Source organism: Gossypium arboreum, chromosome 3 (genome assembly GCF_025698485.1).
Source record: "Gossypium arboreum isolate Shixiya-1 chromosome 3, ASM2569848v2, whole genome shotgun sequence".
NCBI lineage: Eukaryota > Viridiplantae > Streptophyta > Magnoliopsida > Malvales > Malvaceae > Gossypium > Gossypium arboreum.
Genome location: NC_069072.1, coordinates 2,784,961 through 2,805,203, shown reverse-complemented (window position 1 = coordinate 2,805,203; position 20,243 = coordinate 2,784,961). Strand labels below are relative to the sequence as shown.

General features: G+C 31.5%; 1 protein-coding gene and 1 long non-coding RNA gene across 3 annotated transcripts; both read right to left on the bottom strand.

The window, feature by feature from the left end:
- Nucleotides 1-1,778: 1,778 nt before the first annotated feature.
- Nucleotides 1,779-3,595, bottom strand: LOC108485657 (uncharacterized). The gene has a single exon (XM_017789510.2). It carries the CDS (start codon nt 3,526-3,528, stop codon nt 1,927-1,929), a length of 1,602 nt encoding a protein of 533 aa, XP_017644999.1. The 5' UTR covers nt 3,529-3,595; the 3' UTR covers nt 1,779-1,926.
- A 7,067-nt stretch (nt 3,596-10,662) lies between these two features.
- LOC108484237 (uncharacterized) lies at nt 10,663-16,492 on the bottom strand. Of its 2 annotated transcripts, XR_001871216.2 has the most exons (8): nt 16,103-16,492; nt 15,801-15,847; nt 14,830-15,199; nt 12,916-13,052; nt 12,300-12,400; nt 11,827-11,911; nt 11,024-11,121; nt 10,663-10,887 (listed from the first exon to the last, which is right to left on the bottom strand). It is a non-coding gene; the product is annotated as an uncharacterized LOC108484237 (long non-coding RNA). The 2 variants fall into 2 exon arrangements; XR_008279865.1 differs by lacking the exon at nt 15,801-15,847 and having other exon boundaries at nt 16,103-16,491.
- Between the last annotated feature and the right edge of the window lie 3,751 nt (nt 16,493-20,243).

Genomic DNA, 20,243 nt, shown 5'->3' with positions numbered 1-20,243 from the left:
ATTATTTATATTTAGTCTTATAATAAATTATTAATATAATAAATATAATTTATTATTTTAATAAATTATTTAATATTTTAATTTTATTTTAATAATAAATTTTAAAATAAAAAATTAAATAATATTATTCAAATATTATTTAAAATATTCAATTATTAATATTTTAATAATAAATATTTATTATAATTATAAATATATTAATAATAAATGTTTTGTAGTATAAAGGTTAAAATATGTCATAAGTCTATGTACACTTTACTGATTTGTAATTAGTCTATGTACACTTTACAGATTTGTAATTAGTCTTTGTACTTTTATTTTCAAGAATTTAGTCCCTTTACTTTTCAAATTTAAAAATCAAGTCCAATTGTTGTCATCGTTAATTTTTTTGTCAATTTTGTTGATGTCACATTTTAAATAAAAATACTTACTTAGTAGTTATGTAATTAAAAATGACGTTGTAATGAATCTAAATTTAACAGAATATTTTTAAAATATGCAAAAATAATGTAAAATATAAAATTATAGATAAAAGTAAATTCAATTAAACAATAAAAAATAAGAAAATTTCAAATGTATGTTTGTTTAATTGAAAACAACTTTTATGAAATATTTTAAGAAATCTACCAAACAACGAAAATATTTTACAGATTAATCCAAACACCAGAAAGTATTAGCTTTTCTAAGAAAGTAAATCATTTTCCAGAAATCATTTTCTGGAAGTCATTTTCATGAAACAAACGCAGACCTTATTTGAAAATATGCTATTTTTAATATTTGGTAATTGCTTATATCTTTATTTTTATTTATTAAAATTTTAAAATACATTAAAATTTTCAAAATTTACAATATAGTACTATATTTTTAATTTTCATGTAATATAAATTATATAATATGTAAAATAAAATAAAATAATAACAAGATAAATAAAATATTATTATAAACCAGAGACAAACCTATTTTCTAATGGGTTTAATTCTTTTCTATACACTTCTTGTTTTTTTTTTATATTGAGCCTAAAATTATTCATAATCTCATATACTCAATTCACGATCTCATGTCTTGACAATAGTATTAATACCAATCGAGTTAACATTCAATCGACTTTTCTATACTATTTTTTAGTATATTAAAATTTTCTAAATCTTCTCAAATGTTAAATTAATTAACAAATATATTAAATTAATAAAGGAGCTTAGATGCATAATTTGACTCTTAAACAAAATTACAAAACTAACATAAAGAAGTACGAAATTATTGAAAAATTAAAGAAAATCTTGTGAACAACCCAAGGCTTAAATTACTTGGGCCCAAATCTATTAGCATATGTTAACCATTGTAGGAATCTCCCAGCCGAAGTGTGCTAAACATTATTTCTTTGTATATGAGGACATGGATTCCAATATAGAAAGTGTAGCCATGGATGGACTTGCATATTAATAATCTATTGAGAGAAGTCATAAAAATACAACTCATTTGCTATTTGATTCTTTGGTTGTAATTAATAATATATCATAATTTATTATGATAACATTCGTTACATTTATAATAATAATAAATGATAATATAAAAAAATGTATTTAAAATCAAAATTTAAATCTTAAAAATCAAAGCTTTAAAGGTTAGATTTTAGTAATCCGTGTGATACGATGCAATTGTGCTAGCCAAGGAAGACCTCTACTATAAATTAGTTGTTTATTACTTCAATTTATACACAAAGAAAGAAAGTTACATATAAGAAGGTGGAGTGTAGATGGACGGTTGGGTACAGTGTAGTGTATTTAATTTGTTTTTTGTTTTGTACTACAATATTATTATAATATTTAATTTTACTGTTATTATTATTTTTACACTAATCACAAGTAAAATGCGATAAATTAACCGAAACGTTCACTATAATTTTTACAAGCTTTTAAGATCTCTATTTTATTTTCCGGGCGGGATTAATGGCAAATCAACTTCATCACACCATTCAACACACCTTGTTTCCACATAAGAACTCCTCACATTATTAGGCCAATAACTCAACCAAACTTCACCTCCAATTCTCCATTTCAGAACACTCCCTTCCATGTCCCTGTTCAATCTCCATCCTACACCTTCTCCATAATCATCTCCTGCAAATACCAATCCACCAGCTTTGGTAAATGGCCTGTTAGCTCCATAGTACCTATGCTGGAAACCATGGCTGCTGCCGTTGCTATTTTGATCGAACGATTTCCACGTTGCGATTTCGTGGCCCGTCACGTTGTCGCATAGCACCGCGTCGAACACCGCGGCGTTCCCTTCCGCGTCTTGATCCCACCTCCAGTTTTTCATCTTGTTCTTCATGGAAACCCTTGCTCTTGCTTTAACATGGGAGGAATCCTTTGAATATTTCCCGAATCTCCCTTTAAGGATCCTTTGTGTTTCGACTTCGTTTTCACCATTGTTCGTGGACCGACCCAAGGTTAACCCGGACACGTACGTTGACCCGACTTCCGGTCCGACCCAAACTCGGATCCTTGACGGGAAGTGTTTCTCGTTCAAGAAATCATCCATTTCGTCGTTTTTTTTGCTGAACCCTAGTCTGGCCACGTGGAAGCGTAAGTTATCGACACGTGCGTTCACTTGGATGTACCCATCATGGAATTCAATGGTGTATTCCAATTGAATGACGGCCTCGAGCTGCTGGTGTGCGAGTGCGTACCTTAACAGTGAACCCTTTGCTCCGGTGGCCGGAAATTGGCTTTTCTGATCACTTGAATGTAATAGCTTCATTGCATTAACTGGTGCATACCCTTTCAAGGTCCAAAATCCATGAGCCTCGGTTGCATATGAAAATCCCAAGTGCTGCTGCTGCCCTTTTAAAGGAGTTATTAGCGTTTTTAATCCAACGCTGAGTTCACTTAAAATGATCCATTTGGTCAACATGTACCCCAAGGTTCGCATGAAACACAGCTCGGTGTCGACACCAATGGAGACCAGAAAGGTCCTCAGCACGGGGACTTGTTTAAACGTTAAGGCTTCGATGTTTGGACCTAGTAAGTATTGGAAATAGAAAGACCCGATTTCACTAGGAGCATCCCAAGAACATAGCCAAAACAAGCGTGTGAGAAGGACAAGGTTAAAGAAACTCGAGAATGATTCGGGTGAGTGAGACTCAATGATCCAAGAAATGGGTTCGGGTTTGAGTTTTTGAAGCTGAGACCTCGGGCAAATGGTGTTGGGCATTGCTGGTGAACGGCTGATGGTTTCTTGGAGAAGCTGAAGTACTAAAGGGAGGAAAGGTTGCTCTGAAGATAGAGAACAGGGGTCAGAGACCCAAAGAGGTGAAGATTGGAACCCTTGGAAGCTTATTGTGAAGGTTATACAGACCTCTGAATCGGACCCCATGGTACGCTCGGCTTTGAGTTGGATCGAACGAGTTGAGCTTGAGTCGCCTTCCTCAGAACTCGCCATTGTAAAGGCGAGCGGTGGATGTGGGTCTGATTCACCCCAATCGTCATTGTTAGGAGGCTCACATATCCAAGACCAAATGTCCATCATGTTTGCTTGGTGGGTTTCAGCCTCTGGGATATCAAAAGATCGGGGACCTATTGTTTCGTTTTATAGAGAGAGATTCATGATGTTGTTAGGAATCGGGTAAATTGCACTTGAAGTCCCTTATGGTGTAGATTTTAAATTGCTTTCTAAATTTTAAATGTTTATATTAGTATCATATCAATCAAATTCTTCCATAAGTCTATTGTCATATTAGATGTTAAATTCTAAATACATATAGACTTGTTGCATAAATAGTTTGGATATAACGTTTAGAAAAAAAAAAAAGTATTTAAAATTTGGAAGAGTTATTTTTCTTTAACATGGTAGATCATGTGGTAAGTATCATATTTAAAGTTTAATTCATATATTTTAAATATACTTCATGTGTGGAGAAACCAAGAATTATGTGATGAGAACCGAGATAAAATAAAAAAATTTTGGGGGCATAGCTAAAGTAACTTGTAATGACTTAAATTGAATTTTAAACTTTTGATAAGAGTAAAAAATGCAAATTATTTTTATTTAATAAAGAAGCTAAAAGAGATTAACAATTTGAAGAACTAAGGTTGCAAATGTACCATTCAGCCTAAGGCCCTTGCCTCCACCTTAGAGTAAAATCTAGGCTGACAAGAAGACCTTATTGCAATAAGTATTAATACTCTGAGATGTATGATGCAATTATCCCTTAAAATTTTAAGGAAAGAATGAGTGATGGTAGATTCGCCAACTTGCAAGTAAATGTAAGCCATGAAAATCACCAATGAAAGAACTGCCTGGAATTAAACTGGTGGTGCTAAGTTGTTTGGTCGTTATGTCTTATTTAATACTAGTATACTATAGCGCTGATTTTTCATTCACTCCCTTTCATTTATTTCAATTTCTGGCTTTTGACGGCCTGATAAGGAAAGCAATGGTGATTTTGCAAAGGACAATACGTTGCAGATCCCGACGCCGTCGTTTAACGTTTTATGGATGTATCGACCTAGACGTGTCATGTTCAAAGGCGGAACTGGACAAGTTTACATGTCTGAATTTGAATCACACAAAAAAGAAAAAAAAAAATCCGGGGTCGTTTAATGTCTGTTCTTTCTTATCCTATCAATGCTTATGAATATCTTTGAGAATCATAGGTTAACAACAAGTGATTGAAACCCTAGCAACGAAATGAAAACATAACCAAAACATACAAACACGTAATAAGGCCATGTAGGCCACCCTGGCCATGCATTTAGTTTGTTTTGTATCCCCATAGTCTTCTTCTCTAGTGAGAGCAATGTCTGAGTGGTCCTTTAACCTAGATGACCCCCACAAGCTGTCACCATTTTTTCAATGAGTAAATTTATGTAGGGGATCCCTCTAGGCTTTACCATAAAGGATGTTTTTCCTTAAAGCAATATTTCTTTCCCAACATTTCTCCAATAAGCAAATTTGTTGGGTTGGATAAAGCTTCCATTCTCGCTTGCCTAGTAGAGGTTGGTTTGCCCCACTCTTTCTTTTAAAACATAGACCACTTCTGGTTTTAGGGACACATAGTTTGTCTCAACTCTTGAGTTGTAGTATCCATTTTATCATAGATAGTGTTAGAAACGAGATAGGTCATAAATTAGAATTTTTATTATCTTTAAATTGAATTATAAATTTTTTGAGAATAGGGAGAGGCTTTGTCTACCCTAATTAAATTTCATGCCCTAAAAAAAACCTCAATCAGCTCAATTTAGATTGTCCAGTCCAAATAAAAAATTAATTAAACAAAAAGAGATAAAAGATCAAAATTATATATTAACTTTGATTCAATATGTAATATCATATATAAACTTTGATTTGTGCGATTTTATATATGAAATTTTGATTTCATAAATCACTGACAACATTATCAAATTAATACTATTTTACGTTGATATATTGCATACACAAACAATCATATTAATCCAATATGAAAATAAAAGTATGCATTCATTTCTTTAAACATGCGCAGTTGAATCAAAATAAAAATTTCATGTATACATATAAACAACAATTCAAGTTTCATATGTATAATTGCACCAAACCAAAGTTCAAGTATCAAATTGCACATTAGACCAAAATTCATGTATAAATTTGATATTTATCCATTAAAAAAACAAATTCTAAACTAAACTAACTAAAAGTTGAGTATGTTGTTCACATTATGTCCAGCGCATTTACCTTGAATGTGCAATCAGAAAACCAAATCTTTGATGAAAAAAATGTAATAGAATTTGATCATAAAACCTTTTAAATTCAGTGGTATGAACAAGGTCTCCTTTTGTTTGGTTTTAAATCCAAAGGAAACCAAAATAATAATATAAAGAAGATGAAGAAATAATATAAGAACGTAGCTTTAAAAAGTAATAGAAATAATGGTTTTCTTGAAGAAAGAAAGGAATATAGTTTTGGTAACTAAAGTCTCAATCGGGTCCCTATTTTCTTTTCTTCAAAAAAGACCCTTGACTTGACATCAGGGCTTAGGGCGTTCATGGGACGTATACCAAAGGCTACTGCTTCAAGGTTCAACAAAAAAAAATTGTATAAAATTATAATTCTACGTCATCTTTATTTCTTTTTAATATGAGAATGATAAATCATATTTTTTCTCTTGATTTTCAGTATTTTTAATTAGATTTGAATTATTTTAGGAGGAAAATGTTAAAAATTAAGACAAAAAATCTGATTTCTCATTCTCCTATTGCAAAGGGATAAGGATGATGTAGAATAACAGTTTTATACAATCTCTCCTCCTACTTCAATCTCTTTGTAAACTTAAATTATCCCTAATATTTAAAACATTCTAATTAAAATTTTTAAGTATTAACATCGTGTTAATTAGGTCTTTTTATCGGCCAAATGTAATTTAGTTGATAAGTATCAAATCGGATATGATTTGAAGCATATTTAAAACAAGCAGATCAATTTTAAATAGGTTACTTATTAAGAAAAAAAAACAGTGTTATTAAATTTAGGAGGATTATTTCTTTCTTTTAACATATTACAGGTTGTTCATGCGATAGATATACATAAATTTAAAATTTGATCCGTGTATTCTAAATGTGCTTCATATCAAATTTGAATTAACATTTAACACCTAAGTTGATGGTTAAATTGACGAACTGATTGATACAATATTGATGATACTTTAAGGATTTAATTAGAATATTTCCAACTTTAAAACTAATTTAAAGTTTATATCATATCGTAGGAGCATTTAGTACAATTAATTTTTTTCATTTTAATTTTAAATAAATATAGATTAAATAAGAACTAAGATATAGATGGAGAATGGGGATAGCTAGGAACTTTTGAAAAAGGTTGTTTGGTATATTTTATGTTGGTCTTGTTGTATATATTTAGATTTTGTGGCTGTTTTTTTTTAATGTCATTTTAAAGTTTGAATTTATATTCTTTTCTTAAGAGTATAATATATCTTACTATTATGCCCAACACTTGTTGATAAGTATTTTAAAATTTAGACATGATTCCTACTAATAATTTTGATGAACCATTATTTTCTATAATTTTTTTATAAGAGACAACAAATTTTACTTTACATTTGTATATACATCACAAATTCAATAAGATTATTTTGTTGCATTGGTATCAGAAATACTTAGAAGTTCCCATATTAAAAATTAAGAGGTAAATTCAAATATATATTTTCTAAAAAATAATGAGATATGAACCAAAGAGATCTCTTTGAGTAATTGAAATTGAAAAAAAAAATGGAGGTTAATGTGGATTCTCTCAGGAGCTTTGAACGATTGGGGTTGCCGCTGTCGGTGGACCTTGAAAAAGCCACTAACAGGGTAAAAAATAGAGAGGATATAGTGGAGGTAAATAAGATGGAACAAGAGATTTGAAAGCTACTTTCAAAGAGAAGTTCATGAGCAACTCAAAGGAATCTGATGCGGAGGAAAATGGTGAAGAGAATGGTGAGATCTCTCTTATTGAAGATGATGTTTAGGTTTTAATGAAGGGCTAATATCCTGAGATCAATTTCTCTGAACGAGTGCATGAGTTGACTGATCGGAGTATGAGTCTTACTATTATTGTAACACTCTTCACCATTCTCTGTCACCGGATTAGGGTTACAAGATGCTAAAATGCATAACAAAAGAAAATTGTGCTATATCAATTCATATTTTCTCTAAACAATAATCATACATCAGTCATATAATTAAAAACATGTCATTCATACATTATTGGGGTTAAATCGGGCTTAAGGAAGCTCTAAAACAATTTCAGAACACAACAATGATTAATTTGAAACATTTCAAAAAATTTTGACAAAAATACAAAATAGGGACAGGTTGAGGCTGTGTGGAGTTGAACCACCTAGTTGTGTCCCCAAACCATGTAATGTGTGTGTCTTTGTTTGTGGTATTACGCAAGGAGAGAAATTGAAGTCATGGTTAAATAAGCCTCTTATGTTGATTCCTAAGGTTGAGGGATCAACGATGTTTCAACAATTTTGACCAATCAATTTATGTACGATTATATATAAAGTTGTGACAAAAATAATTGTATACCAACTTAAATCATTGTATAAAGTTGTGACGAAAGTATTGTGAATCAAATTAAACCACTCTTACCTTTATGGATCTCTTCCAACTAGTGAAGTTTTGTTTCAGGAAGATGCAAAACTAACAACATCATCATTGGTCAAGAGGTAATTCATTTAATGAGAAAAAGAATAGGAAATAAAGGGCGGATGGCTATTAAAGTTGATATGGAAAAAGTGTATGATAGATTAGACTTGGTTTTATTCAATAATGGAGTTCCTTTTCATTTAAGCAATATCATAATGCACTGTGTTACCTCAAATGCTATGTAAATATTATGGAATGGTAGTTTGATTGAGAAATTTCTTCTGACAGGGTGACCCTTTATCCTTTATATTTTTGTTTTATGTATGGAAAGGTTAACTAATTTGATATCCCAAGCAGTTTCTGTTAGAAAATAAACCGATTTTCAAAGTCAAAAATTGCAGCCAAAGAATTTCTATCAAAATTGGCCTATAGAAATGATAAAGTTTATCAAGCTGGAAATTTCATGAAAAGTCAAGGATGATGGCAGCAGCTTTAAAAGAAATTAGCTTGTAAGGTGGATAGCAAGCTGTCAAGAAATTGGTTTGCAACTTGGCTTATTAGCCTGTACAATGGATAAGCAGTATCATTTATGATATACTTAAGCGATAAAACAATCATTAAGGCGATAAACTATGTATATATATATGTATGTTTAGTTCATGTGTGAGTGCTGGAAAATGTTAGTGAGTTTGAGAGAAAAAAAAAAAAGAGTGTTGTGAGTTATAGAAGGAAAAACTAGCAGCAGTTAGTATAGAGAGAAAAAGAAAAAGAGAGTTTGTATTGTATTTATTTGTATATAATAAAAAAAATAGTATTTGATTTATTTTTATTACGCTTCTAGCAAGTGGTATCAGAACTAGGTTCGTGTTGACGTCACAATGGAAAACATGATTCAACCGCAGATTCTGAAATTAATAAAGACAAATTATGGCAACTAGAGCATCCAGATGAGAGCTTTGCTCGGTTCTCAAGATTTTTGGGATGTTGTCAAATAATGATATGTCGATCCTGAAAATATAACTACCGAAGGGACTTTGACAAACAAAGAAAAAAGAATATTGAAATAAGCTCGTAAAAAAGATAAGAGGGCGCTGTTCTTTATTTTTCAAGGTGTTGATGAATCGACCTTTGAAAAAATTTCAGATGCGAAGACATCAAAAGAAGAATGGGGAATTTTGTAAAAATCCCTTCAAGGAGCGGAAAAAGCCAAAAAGGTAGGTTTACAAACCCTTAGAGCTGAATTTGAGACGTTGAAAATTAAACCTTCAGAAAATGTTGATGAATATGTCATTCGAATGAAAGCAATGGTAAATGAAATGAAAAAGAATGGAGAAACACTTGATGATGTCAGAGTAATGGAAAAAATTTTGCGGTCATTGACACGCAAATTTGATTATATGTGGTTGCCATTGAAGGGTCAAAAGATTTATCACAAATATCAATTGACGAACTTGTGGGTTCCTTCCAAGCCCATAAGCATAAAATGAAGCAAAATGATGATACTGAAAATTCGGACCAAGTCTTGCAAAACAAGTTGTCCTTCAACGAAAGTAAAGCTGGGGATAACTTTGGACAAAGTACAAGTAATCGTGGAGGATACCGTGGAGGATATAGAGGCAGAAATAGAGGTGGGCGAGGAACACATGGACGAGACGATCAATCATATGGTAAAGTCCAAACAAGTGAAGAATATCAAACATCAAGTCGTGGACAAGGAGCTCGAGGCCTAGGTCGAGGCAGAGGTAAATTTCAATAAGGAAATAAATCTCAGGTATAATGTTATAATTGAAATAAATATGACCATTATAGTTACGAGTATAAATTAAATCCCAAGATGGAGGAGAGAAATCATGTAGCAGTAGCTAAAGAAAAAGAAAACGTGGAATCTAGTGTATTCCTCACTTATAAAGAAAGTGAAAAATTAAGAAAAAATATTTGATATCTTGATAATTGCTCCAGCAATCACACGTGTGGCCGAAAGGACTTATTTTTAGAGTTGGATGAGAATATTCATGGACAAATAACGTTTGGAGATGAATCACATGCCATGGTCAAAGGTAAAGGCACTACAAGAAAACAGACTTTTAGCGGCGCTTTTTTTAGCCTTTAACAGCGTTTTTAAGCGCCACTAAAACTATTTGCGATGTTTTTACAAGCGCCGTAAAAACGCCGCTATAAGAAATGCCGCTAAAAGTTGGGGAAACATCACTAAAAGTCATTACCTTTAGCATCACTTTTCCTACAAACGCCGCTATAAAATGGACCTTTAGCAGCACTTTTCTCACAAACGCCGCTAAAAACATTACCTTTAAAAAAATTTTAAAAATAATATTTATTTCTATGATAAATATTATATTATGTTTAATTTTAAATTTTGAACTTTAAATTATATACTTTTAAGGATAAATAAAAATATTAATTAAATTAAATTTTCTATTAAAATTTAAACTTCAAAACTAAATATAAAATTAATGAATTTAAATTAACGAAACAAGAACATTGATCAAGTTAAAAAATAAAAAAGACAATGAAGAAATTAAGGGTCAAACATTAGCTCCAATAAATGTTCAAAATATAAGACAGCCACCTTCAAATAGAAATTAAATAACAACTAAAGCATCCAATGGAACATAATTTCACTCTTCATCACTAAATGTTTCCTCATAAACATGACTTTATCCAAAACAAAACCTCATACCATTACAATTTGCCTTTTAAGCAGAAGCTACTGCAACCTTCTTTCTTGGTGCTGCTTTAGTACCTATACATCACCCCCAATCAAAAATAAGAACATTTTGAAAGAAAAAATAAAATCCAAAATTTCTTACAAGAACAGAAATACACAATGGAACTAAAATCAGAAAGCAATAAGCCTAAGGACATTAGCATTTTCCTACCTTCTCTGAAACCTGTCTTGAACCTACGAGGAACGTGACGAAGATACCTCTATACACCGGTGATGGAGATGTTAGCCTCATCTAATTAAAACCAACAGCTAGAAACACAAATAATCACACAAGTTAAAAAACCCAAAATAAGTACTTAAACACTTCAATTTGCAACATTTAAGCACTTCAATTTACAACATTTAAACACTTCAATTTGCAGCACTTTAACATCTCAATTACCAACATTTATACACCTCAATTACAGCGATAAAACATCTCAATGTCCAGCAACTAAACACTTCAATTTGCAGTACTTAAACACTTCAATTTGCAACATTTAAGCCCTTCAATTTACAGCATTTAAACACTTCAATTTACAGCATTCAAACACTTCAATTTGTAGCACTTTAACACTTCAATTTACAGCATTTCAACACTTCAATTTACAGCATTCAAACACTTCAATTTGCAGCACTTTAACACTTCAATTTACAGCATTAAAACACTTCAATTTGCAGCACTTTAACATTTCAATTAACAACATCTAAACACTTAAATTTACAGCATTCAAACACTTCAATTTGTAGCACTTTAACACTTCAATTTACAGCATTAAAACACTTCAATTTGCAGCACTTTGACATTTCAATTAACAACATTTATACACCTCAATTACAACGATAAAACATCTCAATTTCCAGCAACTAAACACTTCAATTTGCAGTACTTAAACACTTCAATTTGCAACATTTACTACTAATATATAATTTTAGGATTCATTAACCAAGAAAAGGAAGGAAAAGTATTCTTACTGCCATGGAATATCGCCTGCAGTCAGCCATTCTCCTTCTTTGTCCTGGTAGGTGAGAATATAATCATCTTCATCACATTTCTTGTCTGTTCATGACATGAAAAAGAAAAAAGCAAGCTAAATATTGAGATTTTTGGTATTCTTTTATCTTTTGAGGAATTTATGTATATAATCAATGACTTTACCTTTGGCAAACATGGTGATCAAGGAGTGATTTAAAATATAAATCATGAAAATCTTTTACACTAAGGAAAATAATGTTTTAGTATATATATTGTTGGAGTGATTTAAACCTTTTTGGATCTTATGCGTTTAAAGACAGAATCAAGTTGTTGCTCCAAATTTTGAAGCTCTCTAAGACTCAAATTCTAGATATCTTCTCCTTCGTAATGCCTAGAAATATAATTAATTATTTATTAAAAGAGAAAGATGCTTGCCTTGAATGTATCTGAAATTTGAAGCCATTGGGGGTACCTCAGGTTTCTTTGTAAAGTCTGCATTAAGTTTTGCATGTTCCCAGGTCTAGTTTCCCTGTAAAAGAACATATATGTTCTTTCTTGGTGCTGCTTCAGTACCTATACATCACCCCCAATAAAAAATAAGAACATTTTGAAAGAAAAAAAAAACCCAAAATTTTGTATTAGATCCCAAATCCACTGAATACTACTTCAAAATTCATGCTTTTTTATGCATAATGCACATGTAAAAGTACAACTAGAAGCAGTAGTTTAAAATTAAGTCGTAAAGTAATCCCCCAGTAGTTATAAAGAAATATCACTGGCCATGGAACTAAAATGACATTCATCACCTTTAACAGCTTGTGCCATAAATCTTTTATGGAGTGCAAGTAGAAAAACAGCCACATCATGTATCATTTATCATAGATATGCGCACACACACAAATCAGAGTGTAAGTGCTGGAAAATTTTTTACAACCTTACATTATCAAATTAGAACTAATTAAACAAATATAGAAAAGAAAATAAATGATCATAAAATACGGGGCTGGCTTCATTAACTATCTCACCTTGATTCATGAGGGTGCCCACATCACCTCATCATGAAAAATTATATTTATTAAATAATTTACCTTGTTTTATCTGATAGAATCATAGTTCACAATAGTGCAATGCTGATCATATCCATCACTTCATCTATGTTGCAATCTGAGCCAATCCTTGTATCAACCAATTCCAACAAGTTCCCATTCTCCTTCAAAACATGAGCCTATAAAACACACAAATTTAATTGCCACATTCAAATTCATTGATAAAAAAATGAAACTCAAACTGAAAAATGCATAAACTTTCTTTGTCATGTATATAAAGTACTTGTGTTTGGTATATGTGATATGTGTTTGACATTCTATAGTATAATCCTTCATATGTATAATAGCTTTTATTAAAAGGTTTCCAATGAACGCTTGAAGAGTAAGACCGTATGAATTCCTTCATTAAGGACTATCAGTTAAAAATGCCAAAAAGTGGCCAACAGACACCAGTTGTTCAGGTTCAGCTATTACATCACTTGATAGCAAGCTAAAAGGATTAAACATACACCACGTACGTAATGAGCTAATGGTCCAAGTCTGTCACCAGGAAACTATAGTGTTATCCATAACTACAAATGAATTTCCACATGCCAACATTCTAGAAACTCACACGCATGACCTGTTTCCTTCTAAAAGATATAAAATTAATTCAATAATTAAGTGGAAAAGGGCTCTTTAGCTCGAGGAATGTCAAGCTTCTGAAACATGAAATGAGGAACGCCCTTAAACACTGAAATACAAGTTGACAGCTAAGCACATGTTGTAGCAGGATTCATCAATCAAATGTGCTAGCAGTCTTCTAGCATAGGCTCGAACAGAAACATTCAAGAACTTTACATGAAAATTCAACAATGGAATTAGATTAATAAAAGACTCCTATGCAACAACAGTATCAAAGAGAGAGCTTTTTTCATTTAAAAGAATGCCTGGCTAACATTTCTAAAGCAAACTTAAACAACTGTCCAAATCATGATGGTAACCATGTCCTCCATGATTATCATTTTTTAACTCTCATCAATATAAGTTTTTTGCTCTACACCTCTTCACAGACAATCTAGTCTCAACTTCATAAAACTGATCCATATTAAACAGGTAAATCAATAATTTATGATAAAACAGGCAGAACATGAGAAATAAATCACACATAAATTTGTACATCCATGATGCTTATCTAATCTAAAATGTAAGTGCTATTCAGGATGCATATATATATATATATCAATATAAATGAAAGAAATATACTCATGCAACATATAGCTATACTAAATCCTTGACCTTCCATATAATCAAAATGAAACAATTTAAATATCTACAAAAAAAAGGGGGGGTGGGAGTAGGGTAACATGGCAAAGTTGATAATCTACAATGAGATCAACTTAGACTAAATGTTTATTTTTAATGCTATCAAATTCCTTATATCATAAACAAGCAGACCCTTCATCAAAATAAACTTTTTTCTTAGTCCATTCTCTTATAAAGTTTTCCATTTTACTTTCTAGTTTCTTTTGAGCTTGATCACAGAATTATTTTTTTTTCAATACTAAACCCTAAAGGCTAGAACTTTCCAATTTAAGTTAAACATAATAAGCAAAAAGAAAGGGGAAAAAAGCAGATCCTTAAGCACAAGAGCAAAGGAAGAGTAAGAAAAAGACATACCAGCCTTGCAAGAAAAAAAAATCGCAGAAAAGCCCTAAAAACTAAACCAAGATCTTATGAAGTGATTTTCTCTGTTATATTAATTCCCTTAGCTTTAATCCCTGGCCGTTGCTGCTTTTATGCTACTACCACTAATACTAGTGTATTTGATTATATATCAAATCAAAATCTCCGGTTTCCTCTTTATTAATCAAGCAGTATCTCTTTAATTATTCAGAACAAATAGAACCACTGTATTCAGAATAACATCAGCATCCATGAGATAAACCTAAAAGAGAAGGGGACAAATGGACTAACCAATGGACATAATGGCAAACAACGGTTAGCCTGTGAGAGTTGAGTTTAGTGCGCTATGAACATCAATCCCAATCTGTGCTTCAGCTTTCTCCAATTCAGTTGTGGCTAGCTCAGCTTCTAGGTGAAATCTACAAGCCTTTTTTGGACAAGATTTGCGTCGATCCGATCGAGTGGCACTGCCTTGACAGTAATTATATCTGCAAATGAGTTGGCATGGATAAAAACAAAAACCGCTGCTGACAAAGTACTTTGTAGTTTCACTTCCTTCATGCACTGACAGCACACCAGGCTTAAATTCTGCAATTGTTGCTACATGTCCTGGAAGAACACCCATCTGTCCAGTTGTGGCTGGTACTATAACCATGTCAACCTGGACACAGAGAGTTCAAGATTTAAGAGATTCATCTTAAGAGTAACATATAGTCAATGATTTCAGACATTATTATTATTTTCCCTTCATCCACCTCATTTTTTTTTTCTCTTACGGGGTACATCAACACCATGAAAAGTTGCATTACTGTTCCAAATTACATAGGACTAATATTCATGGAAGAACCTACCATGCCCCTCAGCCAAACCCACACTGAAAACAAACAAGAAAAACATAAAAAACAAACATGCATTCCTCTCTTTCATTGTTTCATTTATTATCAATCAGAATGGCTTCTACGGCAAGGACAGTTCAATATTGTAGCTTTACTTTATTATGTTTACCATTGCTCAAACTTAGCAAAAGAGCAAGAAAAACAACAGTGAACTTAGGTTGAGTCATCCAAGTTGAATGGAAGAGCCATATAAGGTCAGATTTAGTTGAAAATAGAGGAAATTCCCTTAATGGTCTAGGTGTTGGAATTTTCTGAGAGAAAATATAGATGGAAATGGAAGAAGAATGTTCAACATACAGTATCTTTCAATCACAGCAAGGATTACGATTAAAATCTAAACAATTTTAATAATAATACAATTTTAACCTCCTTAATAACGCCGTACGATTCCTCGACGCACTGTTCTGTGACTCCTACATAATCAATTATTCCATGTTAAGATCAAGAACTAAATATTTAATTTAAAATTAAAGCAAATGAATCGTGCTCCTAAAGTGAAATTAAATGAGCAAATCTAGATCCAGAAGCAAGGCACTCGAATTAATAGATTTAAACAGCCAAAATTTCCAAATAAAATATCTACAAAATTAAAGAAAAAAGAAACATTTAGGCCAAATTTTTAACTTCTGAATGAAAAAAATGCTCTAATTAAAAGGGGGGGAATAAACCTGGTTAGAGGAGGTTGGAGAAAAAGAAACATGTTGGACTTCGGCGGATGAAGACGAAGTGAGAGCCACCGTAGACGCAACGAGCACGGTCGCAACAGGAGGTCCAGATCCCTTCATTTTCCCGATTCTTTTCTATATCCGCGATCGAACCTCAAATAAAGAGTTATTTTTTTGGAAGCTCCGATGACGAATGGGTGAAATTCGACGAACTTCGCCGGTTCCCGACCTCCTTCTTTCCTTTTTTTTTCTCAGCCGAACAAATACAGTACATGTATTGACTTGGTGTTGCTGGAAATGGGAAATTTGGGGGATTTAGGGCGCGCCCTTTTTTGCGGCGTATCCGTTAAAAACGCCATTATAGCTCAAATTATTTTGTGGAGTTTTACCTAAAAACGTCACTGTTACTTAATTTTAAATTTTTTCATTTTAACCTATTTTTTTATTTTTTCTTTCAAAATTTTTGGGGGTGAGATTATCAATTTTTAGAATTTTTTTAATTTTGAATATTAAACTTTTTAATTGAAATATGAACTAAAATATTAAATATTAAATTTTAAATTTTAAAATTTTTATTTTTAAAATTTTTATTTTAAATTTTAAAATTTTTTTGAAAATTTTATAATTTTTAAATTAACATATAAAATACAAAAGGAAACTTTAATGAAATAAAATGGAATCGATGAATTAAAAATACAAAATGACAACTTGCAATACAAGCATTATTCTTTTAAATATGGTCCGCATTAGTTGTTTAGATTTTTATATAAATGGCATTTAATTATATGTACACACCTAAATTTTGAAAGAGATACATCTCAGAATTATATATGAATTTCGGTTTAATGTGTAATTGTAGGCGTGAAATTCTAATTGTGGTTTAAATGTATAGTTGAAACTTTAATTTTGATTTAATCATACACATTTTAAAAATAAATACATCAATATATTTTTATATTGGATAAATATAAATATTTATATCGCAATATATAAATATAAAATGATGTTATATCAATAATTGTGTTAATAATTTACAAGAATTGGATCAAATTAAAGTTCATGTATACAATTGCGCACTAAACCATTGTTAGAAAAAGTAACATTTACTGGGGATTTTGGATTTCGAATTGGGGAAAAATGGGTGATTATTTTAAGGATTCGGATTATGGAAAAGGGAGAAATTATCTCTTACATAATTTAAACTATAATCATAATTTTAATATATTAAAATTAATATTATCTCTTTTACAATTATATAATAAATTATTTAATATATAAATTATAAAACATTAATTAATCTAAGGCTTAAACCTCTAACCCCTACCCCTTAAACCCTAAATCATAAACATAATCTCTAAACCTTAAAAACCTAACACTTAACCCCTAATCCCTAAGCCTTAAACCCCCAACCCTTAAACCATAAACCATAATTCCTAAACACATAATCCATAAACCTTAAAATAGTAACTCATACACTTTAAACCCTAAACCATAAACCCTAAACTATAATGATAATTAATTCAATATTTTAAAATTAATACTATCTCTTTTATAATTATATAAGAGAATATTTATCATATAAATTAAAAACATTAATTAATCTAAGCCCTAAACTCATAATCCTTAAACCCTAAATCATAAATCCTAAAACATAAACCATAAACCATTAACAATAACCCTTAACCCCTAACTCCTAACACCTAAACCTTAAACCCCAACCCTCAAACCACCCTTAAACCATAATCCCTAAACCCATAATCCATAAACTTTGAAATAGTAACTCATAAACATTAAACTCTTAACCATATACCATAAACCCTAAACTATAATGATAATTAACTCAATATTTTAATATTAATACTACCTCTTTTACAATTATATAAGAAAGTATTTAACATATAAATTAAAAAACAATTAGTCATATACCAAAAATCTTTAAAATTAATTTAAATAATAGTATTTTAATTTTTTTCATTTTTTGTGGCATTTTTCAAAAAGCGCCGCTAAAGCCACTAAAAGTTCAATACAAAACGATGGTGTATTGCAAAATTCTTTTGTGGCGTTTTTCAAAAAACGCCGCTAAAGGTGTACATATAGCGGCGTTTCTTAAAAAAGCGCCGCTAATACTTGATCTTTATTGGCGTTTTTTAAAAGTGCCGCTAAAGCCACTAAAAGCTCGACGGAGTTTTGCAAAAAAATTTTGGGGTGTTTTTTGAAAAGCGTCGCTAAAGGTGTACTTATAGCGGTGCTTTTTAAAAAACGCCGCTAATACTTGATCTTTGGCAGCGTTTTTAAAAAGCGCCGCTAAAGCCATTAAAAGCTTAATACAAAACGCGGAGTTTTGCAAAATTCTTTTGTGGCGTTTTTTGAAAAACGCTGCTAATGCTTATTCTTTAGCGGTGTTTTTCATTAAAACACCGCTAAAAACCTTTTTTGCTGTAGTGAGGCAAAGTTACTATTACACAAAAGAATGGAGAAAAGAAATTTATACTAGATGTTTATTACGTACCAGCTTTGACAAGCAACATCATCAGCTTTGGACAACTTCTAAAAAAAAGGATATGAAGTACATATGAAGAATTGCATGCTCGCCCTATAAAATAAGAGTGGTAAATTAATTGCCCAAGTTGATATGACACATAACCATCTATTTACTATTGACATTGAATCTGAATAGGTGAAATGTATGAAGAATGCAATTAAAGATGAATCATGGTTGTGGCATTTAAGGTTTGGGCATCTTAGATTTTCCGGTCTGAAGCTATTGTCAAAAGAAATTATGGTAAATGGGTTGCCAGAAATTAATCCTCCTGATCAACTGTGTGAAGCCTACATTAAAAGAAAACAACCCAGACAGAGTTTTGAAACGAGAAAAACTCGATGAGCCAGAAGACCATTGGAGATCGTGCACTCCGACATAGCAGGTCCTTTTGATATACCATCACTTGGTGGAAACAGGTACTATGTTACTTTTATTGATAATTTGAGTAGAAAAAGTTGGATGTATCTTCTTAAAACAAAATCAGAAGCATTTGACAAGTTTATCGAATTCAAAGCCATGGTAGAAAAACAGAGTGAACATTTCATTAAGATATTCAAAACTAATAGAGGTGGTGAGTATACTTCAAAGCTATTTGAAAGCTTCTGCAAGGAACAAGGAATTATTCACCAATTGACAACTGCATACACGCCATAACAAAATGGAGTCACTAAAAGAAAGAATCGCATTATTCTTGATATGGCAAGAAGCATGGTTAAAGGTAAGCATTTACTAAGAACTTTCTGGGCTGAAGCTGTTCAATATGCTATTTATTTGTTGAACCGATGTCCAACAAGAAGTATGAAATACAAGACGTCAAACGAAGCTTAGAGCAATCAAAAGCCAGGAGTCGGACATCTCAAGATTTTTGGATACATTGCATATGCTCATGTACTGACCAGACGAGAAAGAAGCTTGACGATAAATGAGTAAAATGTATTTTCATTAGTTATGAAAAGAGAAGTAAGGCATATAGGTTATACAACCTTCTCACCAAGAAAGTTATTATTTCAAGAGATGTTGAATTCGATGAAGTTGATTATTAGAGATGGAGCGAAGAAGAGAAGAAAATTAAAGGATTATTTTTCAGTGATGACAAAGACGATGAGTTCATTAATCAAGAACAAGGCGATGATCAAAGCCTTTCTCCAAGTCTTGTTACAACAACTCCTACAACATCATCATCACCAACCAACAGCAATACCAACAACTTAGAGGAAGCACCTGCAAGAATGCGTAGTTTACACAATATTTATGAGGTTATAAAACCCATAGAAACAATACTCAATTATTCATTATTCTGTTTAATGACAGAATGTGATCCAATAATATATGAAGATGCAATTAAAGATGTCATATGGAAGAAGGCAATGGATGAAAAAATTACAGCAATAAGAAGAAATGACACATGAGAGCTAACCAGTCTACCAGAAGGACATAGTCCAATAGGAGTCAAATGAGTGTATAAGATGAAGACCAATAAAGAAGGAAAAATAGAGAAATACAAAGCAAGACTAGTTGCAAACGGCTACAATCAAAGATATAGCGTAGACTATGATGAAGTATTTGCTCCAATCACCAGAATAGATACTATAAGGCTTCTAA